Genomic DNA, 17,869 nt, shown 5'->3' with positions numbered 1-17,869 from the left:
CCAACTTATCTGAACAATGAAATTAAGTTTTGTGATTAATTTAAATACTGCCTTAAAAAATAAATACATGGACCCTGAACTGATCCATACACCACATGGCCACCTTAGTCACTGCCAGGAGTGACCTCTGAGCACAAAGCCTGTAACAGTCCTAACCATTGATGGGTATAGACCCCCAAACCAGCTCTCCTCAAATAAATAGTTTATAATAAAGGTGGTAAAAACAGAAATTTTGAATAACATTTATCTAATTTGGCATGGGCAATACCTTTATACATACTACATGAACAACAAGCACATAAAATCTTGAGAAATTATAAAATCCTCCAATAATATATTAGCCTCAAAATGAAAATAAAAATGCTGAAATAGGAAGACCTTTGTAGTATCTATGACAAAGTCATTAATAGAAATTATTATTTTTTTAAAGTTAAATACTCTGGGCCAGAGAGATAATACATGAATTAAGGCTCTTGCTTTGCATGTGGCTGACTTCGATTTGATCCTGGTCATCACATAATAGAGGGAAGGAGGAGAGAGGGAGGGAGGGAGGGAAGGAAAGAGGGAGGGAGGAAGGAAAATCAAATACCTTGGAATCAGCTTAACCAAAGAGGTGAAGGACCTATACAAGGAAAATTACAAAATATTACTTCAAGAAATAAAAGTAGACACTTGGAAATGGAGACACATTCCCTGCTCATGGACAGGAAGAATTAACATTATCAAAATGACAATACTACCCAAAGCACTATACAAATTTAATGCGGTCCCTATCAAGATACCCATGACATTTTTCAAAGAAATAGACAAAACACTCCTGAAATTCATATGGAACAATAAACCCCCACGAATAGCTAAAGCAATCCTTGGGAAAAAGAAGATGGGTGGCATCACCTTCCCCAACTTCAAACTCTACCACAAAGCAGTAGAAATTAAAACAGCATGATATTGGGATAAAAACAGACCTGCAAACCAATGGAACAGAGTTGAATATCCTGTCACAGACCCCCAAATATATGGGCACTTAATCTTTGACAAAGGAGCAAGAAATGCAAAGTGGAACAAGGAAAGTCTCTTCAACAAGCGGTGCTGGGAAAACTGGATAGCTACCTGCAAAAAAAATGAACTCTGACCTCTGTCTAATGCAAGGCACAAAAGTCATATCAAGGGGTTGGAGCGATAGCATAGCAGGTAGGCCGTTTGCCTTGCACGGGGCCAACCCGGGTTCAAATCCAAGCATCCCATATGGTCCCCTGAGCACTGCCAGGAGTAATTCCTGAGTGCAGAGCCAGGAGTAATCCCTGTGCATTGCTGGGTGTGACCCCAAAAGCAAAAAAAAAAAAAAGTCATATCAAAGTGGATTAAAGATCTCAATATCAGACATGGATCTATAAGGTACATAGAGGAAAATGTAGGCAGAACTCTCCATGACATTGCAGCTAAAAGCATCTTTAAGGATGAAACAGCACTGACCATGCAAGTGGAAGCAAACATAAATGGGACTACATCAAACTAAGAAGCTTCTGCATTTCAAAAGAAAGTGACCAAAATAAAGAAAGAGCCCACAGAATGGGAAGGAATATTTACGCAATACCCATCTGATAAGGGATTAATATCCAGGATATACAAGACACTAGTAGAATTGTACAAGAAAAAAAAAACTCCAATCCCATAAAAAAAATGGGGAGAAGAAATGAACAGAAGTTTCCACAAAAAAGAAATATAAATGGCCAAAAGGCACATGAAAAAATGCTCCACATCACTAGTCATCAGGGAGATGCAAATCAAAACAACAATGAGATATCATCTCACACCACAAAGACTGGCACACATTCAAAAGAACAAAAGCAACCAGTGCTGGCGTGGATGTGGGGAAAAAGGGATGCTCTTTCACTGTTGGTGGGAATGCCAACTGGTCCAGCCTTTCTGGAAAACAATATGGACAGTCCTTCAAAAACTAGAAATTGAGTTTCCATATGACCTCACAATACCACTTCTGGGAATATATCCCGAGGATGCTAAAAAGCACAGTAGAAATGACATCTGTACCTATATATTCATCACAGTACTGTTCACAATAGCCAAAATTGGAAATTCATATGGAACAATAAGCCCCCACGAATAGCTAAAGCAAAAATCCAAGTGCCCTAGAACAGATGACTGGTTAAAGAAATTTTGGCACATCTACACAACAGAATACTATGCAGCTGTTAGGGGAGTTGAAGTCATGAAATTTGCTTATAAGTGGATAGACATGGAGAGTATCATGCTAAGTGAAATGAGTCAGAAAGAGAGGGACAAAGAAGGACTGCACTCATTTGTGGAGTATAGAATAACATCACATGAGGCTGACACTCAAGGACAGTAGATACAAGGGCCAGGAGGATTGTCCTATAACTGGAAGACTGCTTCATGAGCAGAGGGGAGAAGTCAGATGGAATAGAGAAGGGATCACTAAGAAAATGTGGCTGGAGGAATCAGTCGGGATGGGAGATGTGTGCCGAAAGTAGATAATGGGCCAAATATGACGGCTTCTCAGTGTCTATGTTACAAGCCATGATGCCCAAAAGTAGAGAGAGAGTATGGGGAATATTGTCTGCCATTTAGGCAGAGGGAAGGTGGGAAAGGGTGGGTATACTGGGGATATTGGTGGTGGGGAATGTGTACTGGTGGAGAGATGGGTGTTTGATCATCGTGTGATGGTAATTCAAACATGAAAACTTGTAACTATCTCACGGTGATTCAATAAAATTAAAAAAAAAATTTTTCTATCTAAAAAAATGAAATGAGGAAGGAAGGAAGAAGGAAGGAAGGAAGGAAGGAAGGAAGGAAGGAAGGAAGGAAGGAAGGAAGGAAGGAGAAAAGGAAGGAAAGAAGGAAGGAAGGAAGGAAGGAAGGAAGGAAGGAAGGAAGGAAGGAAGGAAGGAAGGAAGGAAGGAAGGAAGGAAGGAAGGAAGAAGGAAGGAAAGAAGGAAGGAAGGAAGGAAGGAAGGAAGGAAGGAAGGAAGGAAGGAAGGAAGGAAGGAAGGAAGGAAGGAAGGAAGGAAGGAAGAAGGAATAAAGGAAATAAGGAAGAAGGAAGGAAGGTGGGAAGGAGAGGGAAAGAGAGAGAAAGAAGGCAGGAAGGAGAGAAGGAAGGAAGGAAGGAAGGAAGGAAGGAAGGAAGGAAGGAAGGAAGGAAGGAAGGAAGGAAGGAAGGAGAGAAGTAAGGAAGGAAGAGGAGAGAGAAAGGAGGAAGAAAAGGAAGGAGAGAAAGGAAGATGGAAGGAAAGAAGGTAAAAGGAAGGAAGAAAAGTAGTAAGGAAGGAAGGAAGCAAGGAAGGAAGAGGAGAGAGAAAGGAGGAAGGAAAGAAAGAAATAAGGAGAGAAAAAGGAGGGTGGAAGGAAAAAGGAAGGAAGGAAAGTACAAAGGAAGGAAGGGAGGAAGAAAGGAAAGAATGCAGGAAGGAAGGAAGGAAGGAAGGAAGGAAGGAAGGAAAAAAGAATAAAGGAAATAAGGAAGAAGGAAGGAAGGAGGAAAGGAGAGGGAAAGAGAGAGAAAGAAGGAAGGCAGGAGAAAAGGAAGGAAGGAAAGAAGGAAGGAAGGAAAGAAGGAAGGAAGGAAGGAAGGAAGGAAGGAAGGAAGGAAGGAAGGAAGGAAGGAAGGAAGGAAGGAAGGGGAGAGAGAAAGGAGGGAGGAAGGAAAGAAATGAGAGAAAGGAGGGTGGAAGGAAAAAAGGAAGAAGGAAGGAAGGAAGGAAGGAAGGAAGGAAAGAAAGAAAGAAGGAATAAAGGAAATAGGAAGAAGGAAGGAAGGAGGAAAGAAGAGGGAAAGAGAGAGAAAGAAGGCAGGAGAAAAGGAAGGCAGGCAGGCAGGAAGGCAGGCAGGAAGGAAGGAAGGAAGGAAGGAAGGAAGGAAGGAAGGAAGGAAGGAAGGAAGGAAGGAAGGAAGGAAGGAAGGAAGGAAGGAAGGAAGGAAGGAAGGAAGGAAGGAAGGAAGGAAAGCCCTGCAGGTAGGGCACTTACCTTGCACAAGACTGACTTGGGTGCGGTCTCCAGCACAGCATATGGTGCCCCAATCACCGCCAGGGATGATCCCTGAGCACAGCTGGGTATGACACAAAAAAGAGAGGAAGAGTTTGCTGAGTTCGCCTGATAGCTTTTTAGATGTTTGTTGGGAGTCCCTCCTTGTCCCTTATCTTCCTTTCTTGCCCTTCACTCTTTCCCCTCTTTTCTTCCTGCAGCCCTCTGGCTTTGTTGCCTGTTTGGGGATTTCTGTCTCTTCTCACCTCCATCTTCTGGATCTCCAGAGTCAAAATGTGTTTTTCTCACTTACTCAAAAAATGCCAGTACAACTGATCTCATCCCAATTTGAAAAAAAAAAAAAACAAAAAACAGCACACAAAGCCTCAACCTGTAACAACATGTTCATAATGGCGTGTAGAAGGGCTGGAAGGCCCTGTGCGAGATACAACAATCTTCACACACTTTCCTCTAAGGTAACCTTTTTGGATCATTTTTAGCGGATTATTCATAACAAGCAATACAAAATAATTATTTAGGACCTGCCTTTGGGGCAGGCTTGGGTAATGGTGGGAAAATTCAAAATTATGGGGGTGGGTGGGAAGGTGTAATGGTGGTGTGATTGGTGTCGGGATATTGAATGTAATAAGCTGTTGCCAACAACTTTTTAAAAATTAACTTAATTGAGAAAATGCCAGGAGCCTCTGCACTTCCTGAAACATGAGCTATTCTCATCTTTTAAATGTTTTTAGTTTTTGGATCACAGCCGGTGATGCTCATAGGTCACTCCTGGCTCTGCACTCAGCACTTACTCCTGGTGGTGCTCAGGGGGCTGACATGGGATGCTGGGGATCCAGTCCCGGTCAGGTGTGTGCAAGACAAGTGCCTACAGCTCCCCGGCCCCAGCTGTTCTCACCTTACTGCACCTCTCCAATCTTGTCTATTATCTAGGCCCAGCTTCTTTTTTTTTGTTTTTGTTTGTTTGTTCCCTTTTATTATTTTTTAATTGAATCACCACGAGATAGTTACAAAGCTTTCAGGCTTGAGTTTCAGTCATACTATGCTTGAACACCCATCCCTCCACCAGTGCACATTTCCCACCACCAATGTCCCCAATATCCCTCCTGCCACCCCCACCCTGCCCTTCCCCCTGCCTCTATGGAGATTCTGGTGACAATTTCCTTCTTACTCTCTCTCTCTCTCCTTCTGGGCATTATGGTTTGCAATACAGCTACAGAGAGGTCCTAGGCCCAGTTTCCCCCAACCACCTATGTTCTAGCTCTGCTCAGCTACTCGATTTCCATCAATACATGCAGAGCCTCCCTGGCCTCACTACAGTCACCTGGAACCTAGCATAACCTCCACCTCAATTACCAAGTAGCTGGTACAGCCTTGCCTTTCGAGTCTGTATGTCAAGAGCAGAAGACCCGTCTTACTCATCAGCAAATCCCCTGTCAGCTAAAACTATCAGAAACATGGTAAGTATAAAGAAATTTTAAAATGAATCCAATTTGTTATTTTCCCTTCAGAATGTGATTATTCTTGTGTCACTTTCAAAGCGCTAGACGATAGAGACTCCAGTGTCTCGTTTTCTGATTAAATACCCAAAGTGTAATTATACACAGGGACATGATTTTTTTCATGATTCAGTTTTAAAAAGCATGATTTACAACTCACCAAAACAAAATCAAGATTTTTATCTTGAACTTGACTCAAGATTAGTATTTTTTTTCTTTTATTTTGGGCCATACCCAGCTGTGCTCACAACTTAATTCTTGGCTCTGCACTCACAGATCACTCCAAGTGGGGCTCGGGGGACCCTATAGAGTATCAGGGATCAAACCCAGGTCGGTCATGTGCAAGGCAAGCCCTGTGCCTGCTGTACTATCTCTCCGGCCCCTTGAATTAAAATTTTCAAACTTTAGCTCTATGGAATGTCTCTGTTAGAACCCACACATCCTGCCCAGATGAGAGAATATGAAAAACTTTTACTGGCTTCACTCAGATGAGGATTACAAAGGCTACACTATAGATGCAGCAGGTGATGCCTTGGAAAGAGGATTTTCCAGCCCAGGGCTAAAAACATGTCACAGAACAGAGGGAACAGGGCTGAGAGCAAATCTCGACTACCAGAAAAAATATATTTACAATTAAAGAGCAGCTCCTGTCCTATATATTTTCTCATAGTTTTAATTTTTGTTTTAAAAAATAAAATTTTAAGAATTTTTTTAAAGACTGAATATGTTGAAACTCCTCTACTTTTAGGTTAACTATCCTAAGACTTCTCATGTGGTGGTGAGTATGCTAAGCTCCCATATCTAGTTACTATTTTGTTTTGTTTTTTGGGTCACACCCGGCAATGCACAGGGGTTACTCCTGGCTCATGCACTCAGGAATTACTCCTGGCAGTGCTCAGGGGACCATATGGGATGCTGGGAATCGATCCCAGGTCGGCCACGTGCAAGGCAAACGCCCTACCCGCTGTGCTATCACTCCAGTCCAGTTGGGACTTCTAAATGGTCCCAACTTTAGGAGAGTGTTAAAGGAGTAATCAGAATACAGAAACCCCAACAGTCCTCAGCTGGATGGAAAGAGGTGTATTTGGGGATTTCTCTGCAGCTTCTCAAGGACCACTATTTATTACTATTTACTAATTGCTTAAGATTTAACTGTTGAATGAACAATATCCTGCCTCAGAAGTTTATATTCCAGTGGGCTGGACAGAGAGTAGAGGCATTCTGGGTGATGATGAGTGCTACAAAGGAAAACTCAGCTTCAGGAAACGGTGGCATGTGTGTTGGGAAAGTCACTAACCGCCTGACAGAAAGTCTAAAATGGTGATATTCAAGCAGAGACCCAGGAGAGATGAGAAAATGGGAAAAATACATTTTTCCTGGGAAAGAGTATTCCCAAAACATAAGTCTTGCTATGAAGAGGAAGGGGTTTGATATGTTCACAGAATAGCAAGAATGCGCAGAGTGGAGAATGGAACATGTGACCTTCTACAAGGTAACAAGAGGGGCCAGAACATAGGCGATCTTGTAAGCCAGCGTGAAGAATTAGGTGCTTACTAAGCAAGACAGGAAACCGCTGTCGAGTCTGGAGCAAAGCAATAGCACGTTACCTTCTGAAAGGCCCATTCTGGTTACTGCCATGACTGGTGGGAAGGGAGATGTCAGGAGGCTGGGACAGCTCAAAGTGAGAGCAATGAATGGCTTGGAGGACAGTCTCATGGGTTAAATGATTGTGGTATATTCTGGAAATAGAGCCCACAGGATTATCAATGCACTTCCTTCCCCTTACTTCCGTATGTGAGGCTGAAGGAGGGCCATGTTAAGATATAGTCTAGGGGTCAGAAGGATAGTACAGTGGGCAGGGCGCTTGTTTGCACATGACTGACCTGGATTCAATCTCTGACATCCCATATGGTCCTGAGCCCTTGCAGGAAGATCCTTGAGCACAGCCAGGAGTAAGCCCCCAGCACAGCAAGCGTGGCCCCCAAAACAAAAAGGTACAGTAGAACTTCGGCTGAGCAAAAGTTAAACAGTGGAATTCCCTTCAACCCAGGCTGGACTTGATTTCTCTCTGGGCTTCATTCCTTGTGGCGTTTCTAACCCTCCCAGGGTTTGGGTCTACGACTATCTGCCACCTCAGTTCTCCCTGCAGGACCCTCAGCACCTTCCCTCAGGCCCATACCTCAGTTCTGGTTTGGCTCATTCTCACAGCAACCCTAGAGGAAGTGCCTGAGTGCGGTTTTCAGATTGGCAGGAAAACCAGGCCACCTGGGGAAAGGTGGGACAAACCAGAGAGATACCACAGCTAGGAGGAGTGATCAGCTCAAGACAGTGGTTGGGAAGGAATGAGAGTGGAAACATTTGTTTCTGAAACTGGGGGTGTGAGGATTTTCACCATGTCTTTTCTGTTTCCTGAGTAATCTGCAGGTGTGTTATGGGCTCACACAAATACACTAGCTCCCATGCAGAAAGAATGCCTGCAATTTCAGAGGCCAGCAGCACCAAGAGGAGAAATGGAACTCTGATTTCACTGGCCTGGCCTCATCTGATGGACCCTATCAGAGTCCAGGGCAGCGCTCCACCGGGCTCACACTGTAAGAAAGTTTTCAAGGTGGTAAGAAATGACAGCAGAAGAGATCTCCTGTACCCGATTTCCATCTTTCTCTTTTTATGATGTCTGACATTCCTGTTGGTTGTAACAGCTTACTTAAAAGTAAATGCAAGGTGTGTGTATGAGGGGAGAGTGGGGGAGTGGGCAGAGAGTACAGTGGGTAGGGTGCTTGCCTTGCATGTGGTGGCCGAGCTGGGTCAATCCCCAGCATCTCATATGATCTGAGCACCTCCAGGAGTGACCCCTGAGCACTGCCAGGTGTGGCCCAAAAAGGAAAAAAAAAAGAAAGAAAAAAGTAACTGCAAGGGCTGCCAGAAAGATCATAATCCTATAAACTCTAAAAGCTTTACCAATTATTGCTACAGAAAATGTTTCTTTCACCATTTCCAATTCTTTCCAAGTTTTATTCAAAAAAGGGGTGGGGGCGGGAGGGTTAAAGGCGTCCATCAGGAGTAATCATCACAATATTCAATTCGACAGAAATAACAAGGACCCAATTCCGATTGTAATGTCCTATTTTCCCACTATACAAGTTTTTAAAAAGAAGTCAAAGCTTTCTCAATGTGGAAGCGTAGGACAGCTTTTACTCTGAAATGGTATCCCAGTGAGTTATAAAATCCCTGATTTTGTTCTTCTATTTATCCTTTTCTTTCTGTTCTTTTTCTTTCTTCTCCCGCTCAGCTTTAGCTTCTTCTTCCTCGTGTTTTTTGATCAACTGCTCCACTTCCTTTTGTTTGAGAACTCTGATGACAGTCTTTCCATTCTCTCTCGTCAATGTAGCAATTTCCACTTAAAGTAAACATATACATTTATGTTATGGGCAGACACACTTTGCAAACAAACAATATTAAATCAGAGTTCAATCTCTTCACATTACTAAAGCTTTTCTCAGCACTGCTCATGCTTTACGTTTAATATAACTCACAGATCCCGCTATAAGAATAAACAAAATGCCTTAGATCTCTTAATTTTCTTTTTCATTGCCCCCACCCTCAGGCCATCCCTTTCTGGGCCACACCTGGCTGTGCTCAGGGCTTACTCCTGGCTGTGCTCAGGGCTTACTCCTGGCTGTGCCAGGGATCAAACCTTGGTCGGCCACATGCAAGGCAAGTACCCTCCATACTCGCTGCACTCTCTCCAGCCCTAGCCCGAATCTATAACCAGTAATAGAACTTCTTTCTTATGGTTTAAATATTTTTTCAAAACTAAAGCATTTCAGCTGCTTTTATGGCTATAGACAAAAGTAGCAAATTTTCTGTGTAAGAGAAATGAAGTAGTACCTCTTGAAAGTACACAGAAGCAGACAACAGAGGCCATTCTGCAAGTAAATGGCATTTTCCTGAGAACAGTCGGAACTAAATCAATATTTTACCACACTTTAAAAAATCATTTAGAAATAGTTTTATATGGCCACATAACACAAACTAAATTAAATATCTAAAATTACAAATACTGTCTTAGCACAGAGATCAGGAGATTCAGAAGACAAGCATTATACGAGCACAACTCATAGAAACATTAAACCTCTGAAATGTACACTATGCATTAAGTTAATTATATAACTACATAAAGTTAATCATATGACTACATATATATTCCCTACCATACATAATCATAGTTATCATCATTAAGTACTAGAAAATTATTAACTAAAAAAAGAGTAACATATCTCAGATTTCCAACGTAGTACCGAGAATACTATGGTTCAAACTGGGGAGAAGCACACCAAGGGGTGCTGGGGAAACGGCATCCAGGTCAGCCTCATGCAGGGCAGGGCCTCATCCACTGTACCACCTCCTAGCCCAAGGGTTCAAGTTCTTAAGCTTGCAATATATGAATACATTTTGTGGCTATAATAATGAATCCATGGTTAAGTCACTTAACCGCAAACATTAACTGTAAGGTTACTATTTCAACAGAATTACAGTAACAAACACAACTACTTTCCTAAGAACTGAGAGGACATGTATTACCTTTTTCAGCAGACAGTTTACTAACATCCATAGTCTTATTTAGGACTTTTATAGCGAGAGCAAGTGCTGAGTTCAAAGTCATTTCTCCTTCTTTGTAGTCTTGCTTTAACATTGATACAGCTGCCTACAAAACAAAAAGAAGAATCCACATAGAAAGCTATACATTTGAAAACAGAAAGCAAAGCCTGGCTACTTTTTACTAGCATTTCCCCAATATAAGCTTCTGTAATGACAGAGAACAGTCATGGGAAAGGTGAGAAGAGGGTGATGCTGATATTGGAGTCTCCCTAGGGTCCTCAGGCCCCCAAGGGCCCCCTGGCAATGGTTAAGTGACCCCTGAGCACAGAATTAGGGTAGTCCTTGAGCACAACCCACCACTCCCCTCAAAAAAATCAAATATTACATTAAGATTACTGGAGCTGGTCCAGAGAGATGGCTCAAAGGGCTAGAGTGCACGTTTCGAACGCAGAAATCCTAGGTTCAATCCCAGCTACGTTACAGGTAGAGTATCCCCAAAGTACAAGAAGTGCACCCCACTTCCTTGCCAAAATCCAAAAAACCCAAAGATTCTTGCAACTACCTTAAAATATTATTTAGGGCTCATGTAATAGTACAGAGGGTAGCTCGCCTTACAAGTGGCAAACCCCAGTTGGATCCCTGGCATCCCATATGGTTTCCTGAGTCCACCAGGAATAATCCCCTAAGTGTAGAGCCAGGAGTAAGCCCTGGGCAACGCAAGGTGTGGCCAAAAAAAAAAAAAAAATTAAATATATATAGTAGTTTATACGTATCAAAAAAACCATATTAAAATTTTTTTAAGATTTTATAGCACCCCCAAAATACTCACAGCACTATTATTTCCAATGCATGTGGCTTTCCATCCCCCATAATTTCCACTAGGATCACTCTGATAGAGCTGAAAGCCGTAGTGCTTATCCCAGCCGATGTAGAGCAAGGAAACACCAAAGGGACGTTTTCCTTTAAGAAAACAAACATCAGTCCAAATTACCATCACTACAGATAATGGAGCTTAGTAATGCAGCCAAACCTTTTTCTGTGAAGTCAAGCATTCATAAATTGCCTTGTATTCTGGTCATCAGAGATAAGTTCTATCAAAAAGTCCACTTTTGTTTCCAGAACTTGGACACAGGCAGGAGAGACAAAGTGAATCTCATTATTATATAAAAAGCAATTTGTTTCCAGATTTGAAAATGTCGCTTTCTCAGTTCAATAGTCTATTAATAAATTCTATGATAATCTACACAGTGAAAATAGATTAATATGGCCAGTTAGAACATGAAGCTGAAAACATGTGAAACGTACGGATGGAGGGGATGGACAGTAAAGCAGGTAGGGCACTTGTCTTACACACAGTCAATCTGGCACCCTATATGATCCCCCACGCTCCACTAGGAGTGATCTCTGAGCAGAGCCAGATGTGACCCAAAAACATAAAATTTAAAAAAAAAACCAACCTTAATAATTTTCCATTTATTATCTTAAAAATAAATTACCCATAACTTAACATTTAATTCTGGAAAAAAATACCCCAATATTCCAGTACCTCCAAACTGTGTATAAGCTTGCTTGATATCACACAGTGCTGTAACCAACTGCTCACAAGGAATTGGCTCCTGATACTGTAGTAAATACCTAAGACAAAGAGATTTGCATATTCATGGCTTTCTCTAAAACAGACATACCCTCTAATACCTCTGTAAAGAAATCTTTGCCATAGGGACATTAATAGTTACTAGTAATTTGGAAAGGGGACAATGGGAGAGAAGCTTCTCAATCTCCTAAATGGCTAACAGGTAACATTTTACACTTCAAGTATTATGACTTTAATACCTGCTGAGTTTTCCTTAGAAACATCTAAACATCACCAACTATTACTTATGACCATACCTTTGAGCAATGAGCCTCAGTTCATTAGTCAAAACATTAGCATCAGAAGTTATGCCTGCCACACTGCAAGCCATGTCCCTGGGGAAAGAAAAACAGGAAGATTTTGTATTAAAAAATACCAATTCTTCACTGCATGGACGCTGTGTGGGGGCACCCATTTGAAGAGGTATGCCCCTGAATTCCTGAAACACATGCAGTCAACTCCACATGGTCCGGAGTCCACCAGGAGTGATCCCTGAGAACAGAGCTAGGAGTAAGCTCTGAGCACTACTGGGTGTAGCCAAAAACCAAAACCAAAATCAAAACCAAAACCAAACCAAAACGAACAAGCAAAAGACAATGCTATAACTTATTAAACACTAACAAAGGTGGGAAAGGAAAAGCAAACCATTTCACAAGAACCTTAGCACTGTAGAACTGTAGTCCCGTCGTTCATCAATTTGCTCAAGCGGGCACCAGTAACGTCTCCATTGTGAGACTTATTGTTACTGCTTTTGGCATATCCAATACACCATGGGTAGCTTGCCAGGCTCTGCCGTGAGGGCAGGATACTCTCGGTAGCTTGCTGGGCTCTCCGAGAGGGACGGAGAAATCGAACACGGGTCGGCCTCGTGCAAGGCAAACGCCCTACTGCTGTGCTATGGCTCCAGCCCAACACAAGAACCTTAATTTTTAAAAAGTGCCCTGTAGTGCCTTACAAGTGAGACCGGGGGTTGGATGCTGGCACTACATTAAAATATAGAAGTCATGAATGCCACTGGAAACTAATCGTGTTTGCTTTGCAGCTGCTACACAGCACACCTCAGACAGAAACTGAAAATAACTAAAACATACTACAAAATGCTTTCAGGTTTTCTTTGGAGGACTGGAGATAACTCAGTAGCAAAGCACAGAATGTGCTCTACTTTGCATATGGAAGGCCCTGCGTTCACTCCCTACAACACAGGCAAACACAAAGCTGTCTCTCCGAAGGAAACTTGAAGCTTGGTGCCACGGGGCCAGGAAATGGGTTGCTGGTAAGGACTTGTCATATCTAAGATCTTGGGTTTGATCCCAGACACACATTATAAACAGACAATCATGGTGTCATTCAACAAGAACATGCACCCTTCAGTTCTTCGGTATGTATATTTTTCACCATTACCCTACGAAAAAGGCACATAACTAACTTAAATTTCAAGAAGATTAAGCAAAAATGAGCAAGTCTTTGAGAGGAAGACAGAGAGCCCCATGCTTTCATAGCAAGCACTTTCTCCTCCTGAAGCCCTATTTGATGGAATGAAGGTGTGGGGGCGGATAGGCGAAGTTCCCAGGGATTTCTTTTTTTCCTTGTTGGGTCACACCCAGCAATGCTCAGGGGTTACTTCTGACTCTACTCAGGAATTACTCCTGGTGGTGCTTGGGCGACCATATCGGATGCCGGGGATTGAACCTAGGTACGCCCTACCCGCTGTACTATCACTCCAGCCCTAAGTTCCCATTCTTGAGCTTCTCCCTTCACCCCTGCTCTCGGAGAGTCTTCCTGGCTTTTCAAAAGCCTAGACACCCTCTCTCCTTATGACTAAGGGCACTCAGTAAAAAGACCCCTAAAACCAACAGTCGTGAGCGGAGCGATAATACAGTAGGTAAGGCACTTGCCTTGCATGCAGCCAGCCCAGTGTTCGACCCCTGGCACCCCATATGGTCCCCTGAGCACCACTTGAAATGATTCCTGAGTGCAGAGCCTGGAGTCACCCCTGATCATTGCTGGGTTTGGCCCAAAAATTCTCCTCCAGAAAAAAAAGAAAAGAGAAAAACAACAAGAAGCAGCTATCACGTCCACCATGGAAGGGCAAATTTCTAACCAGCAAATCCAGCCCTCCATAAGCTGCAAAGTCCTGAACAGTGAGTAGGAAGAACTCATTAGTGTACAGGCAAATTGTTCCCAGACCACCAGGAGGGCTTTTGTGGTTAAGAATCATTTCAGGGGCTGTAGCAATAGTACAGAGGGTAGGGCATTTGCCTTGCCTGCGGTCGACCTGGGTTCAATTCCCAGTATCCCACATGGTCCCCCGAGCACCGCCAGGAGTAATTCCTGAGTGCAAAGCCAGGAGTAACCCCTGAGCATCTCTGGGTGTGACCCAAAAGGGCAAAAAAAAAAAAATCATTTCACCAACAAACTTCCCGAGTGTTCATTCTAAATCTTTTCCCTGAATCTGTGTGACTTACAAAGCCTATATCCCAGAGGACACCAGGTGTGGCTCCAAACCCAAACACACCAAAAGTGGGCCAGAGTGGTAGTACTCCAGGGAGGGCACTTGCCCGGCACCCAGCTAGCCCGGGTTCAACCCCCAGCATCCCATATGGTCCAGGAGTAATTTCAGAGTGCAGAGCCAGGAGTGACCCCTGAACATTGCCAGGTGTAACCGCACGCCCCCAAAGCCAAAAAACCCCAAAGCAAAAATTTACACAAGATAACTCTTCACTTCTATTCTGTCACATGGAACAGCACGCCCAGAATATGCAGACTCCCAATTAGAAATAAATAAATAAATAAATAAATAAATAAGATGTTCTTGGAGCCAGAGAGATAGTATAGTGGGTAGGGTGTTTGTCTTGCACGCAGCCGACCTGGGTTCCCATACAGTCCCCCAAGCACTGCCAGGGGTGATTCCTGAGTGCTGAGCCAAGAGTAAACCCTGGGCATTGCCAGGTATTGCCCCAAAACCAAAAAAAGAGAATAAAAGGAAACGAGATGTTCTAAACTCTCTTCTCAAATATCTCACTTACTCATTAAGTTTGTAAATTTTTTCAGAAAAGAAGACTTCATCTAGAAGTTTGTGGATATTGCGTCTCTCTGCAGCAAGCAAAACACCATCGTTTGCTAAAATTCCCAGACAGGTGCCTGCATGTCCAATAGCTTCCATGGCATATTCAACTTGGTACAAGCGACCTACAAAAACACAAGAATTGAAAAACACATCTGTCCTCTGTGCTTCCATGCCACTTGGCCGAAAGCAGTATGATGCCGGATGGCTACAAACAAGAGTCACGCTTGCTCCCCTTTATTCTTTTGTGATACATATAAATCGACCTGGCAACCAAGTTCTTCCAAGTTATCAGCAACTATGAAGAGCATAGATTCCCATTCCCACTTCCATTCCCCCAAAAGTAAAAAGTTACACATCTACTTTACCTTCTGGAGAAAATATAGTGGTCCTGGAATCATATCTTCGAGACTGCAAGAAAGAACACACAAGGTGATTCCTTGTCAAATGAAAGTAAACCAATCCCTGTACACCATCTTACAAAACAGTCTGGGTCACAAAGTTCAAGGCACGGGAAGAAACTGAGTAAGACACCAACCCACCTCTTTGTTTTTCCACTTATTTTCCCTATGCAAGTCTGCAAGCTGAGCACAAGCAATATGATTTACTAGGCAACAGCTTATTAGCAAATGCATTAACTTACCATATTGGCTGAACTTTATATAAATTCCTGCCAGAAAAAAAAAAAAAGATCATTAGAACATATTCCCTAACTTTCAAGGAAAAACGAAAATCCTTCCATACAGTTAACATTTAGGTACACCTGCTAAGCACGCTACCAGAGGTGGTGAAATACCAGCATGGGTCAAACCATTTCCTGTACTCAGCAGATTGGCAATCTGGAAGTCGAGTATATACAGACAATTTATAAATCAGTGTGGAAACAGAGGCACCAAACATGGGGTGGGAAGAGACGGAGAAAAAAGTTCATTGGGAGCCCACGAAAACAGAAAAGCTCCAGCCGGAGTTACTGTGGCAGGACAGCTCAAGTGGCAAGCGAGAAACTGCTCAAGTTAAAACCAAAGAATGAATGGGACCCACAGCGATGGCACAGCGCCTGGCCCGCCGCCCACCGGGGTTCAATCCGCCGACCAGGGCTCAATTCATGGGATCCCACAAGGGTCCCCCCACCCCGCCCAGCCCCGCCAGGAGGAACCCCTGAGCATTGCCGAAGGTGACCCCCCAAACCGAAATAAGTGCAAGAAGGAAGAAGTTAGGAGAGCAAATGGGATCGTGCCGAGCCCAACTCCTTAAGGGGGAGTATCCGGGTGGGCGCGAAAGGGTCATCTTCGGGCATCATCTTTACAACTCCGACAGGCCCACCCTGGGGGGCTCGCTGTGACTGAGTGGGAAAATCTGACTCCAGGGCCCGCCCCCCTAGGTCAGACTGTAGAAATAAGCACGGATCTCCCTAAAAGAACCCCGCGGGCTCACGGAAAAAAAAAAAAAGTGAGTTTTCCCTCTTTTGGCAATTACTCCTTCACCGGACCATCCCGGGACGGGGCGGGGAGTGGGGCTCAGGAACTGATTGACATATAAGAAAGCCGATTCTGGCCGCGGACACCCAAAGCTGGGCTTCAAAGCGGCGGTGGGCAGGTGAAAAGGGGAGGCCGGCGACCCCCGCGTGCGCCTCGACCTCCCCGGCCCCCGGCGGGCGCGGGACTGGCACGGCCCGGGGAGACTCGCCCGCGCCCCCGGGGGCGCCCCCAGCGCGGCAAGCCGGGGCGCCCCGCTCCACGCCCCCTGATCCCCCGGACCCTCCCACCCCGCGTCCCCCCGACCCCCGCGCACCGACGCCCGACGGCGGCCGGCGGGGGTCAGTCCCCGCAGCCGGCCCGTCACCCGGAGGCGGGTGCACAGTCATCGTGCTCACGCGGCTCCGCGGCGGCGCCTGCAGGCCGGGAGCCGCTCGGTCGCGACCCCGGCCCGCGGCCAGAGCCGCCGAGCTTCCGCGGGCCCCCGAGGGTGGGCGGGGCAGAGGCTCACCGGGCGGAACACGGCGAAGAGCGGAGATCCACACGGCGCGCCGGACTCGGCAGAGAAAACCCACCGCCCCGGCCTCCGCTGCCAATATGGCTGCCGCGCCTGCGCAGAGCCTCCGGGGGCGGGGCCTCCGGACGCGGAAGTGCTCCCGGGGGCGGAGCCAGCACCGCCGTCCCGGCCGCTCCGCCCAGGGAGGAAAGACCCCAAGGGGAAGGTTGGGTCGGGGCCAGTTTCCCTCCCCTGAAGCGCTGTTGTCATTTTCACTTTCTCTTCCCTGCAGTTCGGTCCAGAGCGTCCCGAGGATAGCCACCTGGCTTATTCTTCCCTCCTTCCTTTCCCGCCTGTTCTCAAAAAGGTCTCAAGCTCGTCAGACTCGACCCTCCGTCCTGCCTCTCGGCGTGTCCCTTCCTGGAATCTGGCCTCCAGTTTTACTGCTGCTCCGTGCACGTCCGGACCGCTAACGCCAGTGTTTGTGGGGCTTACACCTTCGGCAGAATTTTCACCATGAACAGGGAAGTTAAAGCGGCATTTTACATTAGACACACCATTATCTTCTTCCCGCCGTTCCTTCCCTTTTGCTGTTGCAACTGCACGAGGTCCCACGCGCTTAGTCGTGATACTTGCGGGTGCTCTCTGCCCACTTTAGTTGCGGTACATGGTCGAGGTGTGGGGTTCCATGGTGTCCTGTCTGTACTCAACCTGGCTCTTGTGGGTCAAGCAGGGGTCCCCTCTGGGTGCCCTGCTGGCGGCCACGAGGGGGAGGTCCGGGAGAGCCCACCTGTGTGGGCCAGGCAGGGGTACCCTGCTGGTGGCAAATAGAAGGGGGGTGCCTAGACGGTTAGCCGGGAGGGGTCCCCCCTGGTCCCCAAGTTGGAGGACATTGGGGCGGTGAGGTTTGAGCCCTGGAGGGCACGGAGGGTGCATGAGAGCCCCCTCCTGTCAGCCAGGTTCTGCAGCCACCAGAAGGGGGATGCAGGAGAGACCCCTCGTGTGGGCCAAGCAGCGGTCCCCCACCACCCGGGGTCCCTGCTGGCCGCCACAGAAGGGAGTGCCTAGATGGTAGGCCAGAGG

At 45.4% G+C, this 17,869-nt stretch overlaps 1 protein-coding gene across 1 annotated transcript; it reads right to left on the bottom strand.

Annotated features, from left to right (window-relative positions):
• Positions 1–8,510: 8,510 nt before the first annotated feature.
• Positions 8,511–16,927, bottom strand: PSMA4 (proteasome 20S subunit alpha 4). The gene is made up of 9 exons (XM_004611761.2): positions 16,802–16,927; positions 15,459–15,485; positions 15,184–15,226; positions 14,778–14,940; positions 12,009–12,086; positions 11,665–11,753; positions 10,948–11,078; positions 10,101–10,224; positions 8,511–8,916 (listed from the first exon to the last, which is right to left on the bottom strand). Exons 2-9 carry the CDS (start codon positions 15,459–15,461, stop codon positions 8,762–8,764), a joined length of 786 nt encoding a protein of 261 aa, XP_004611818.2. The 5' UTR covers positions 15,462–15,485; positions 16,802–16,927; the 3' UTR covers positions 8,511–8,761.
• Positions 16,928–17,869: the final 942 nt, after the last annotated feature.

This window comes from Sorex araneus, chromosome 3 (assembly GCF_027595985.1).
Source record: "Sorex araneus isolate mSorAra2 chromosome 3, mSorAra2.pri, whole genome shotgun sequence".
Classification (NCBI taxonomy): domain Eukaryota; kingdom Metazoa; phylum Chordata; class Mammalia; order Eulipotyphla; family Soricidae; genus Sorex; species Sorex araneus.
Note: the sequence above shows the minus strand (reverse complement) of the source record. Positions and strands in the feature narration are given on the sequence as shown.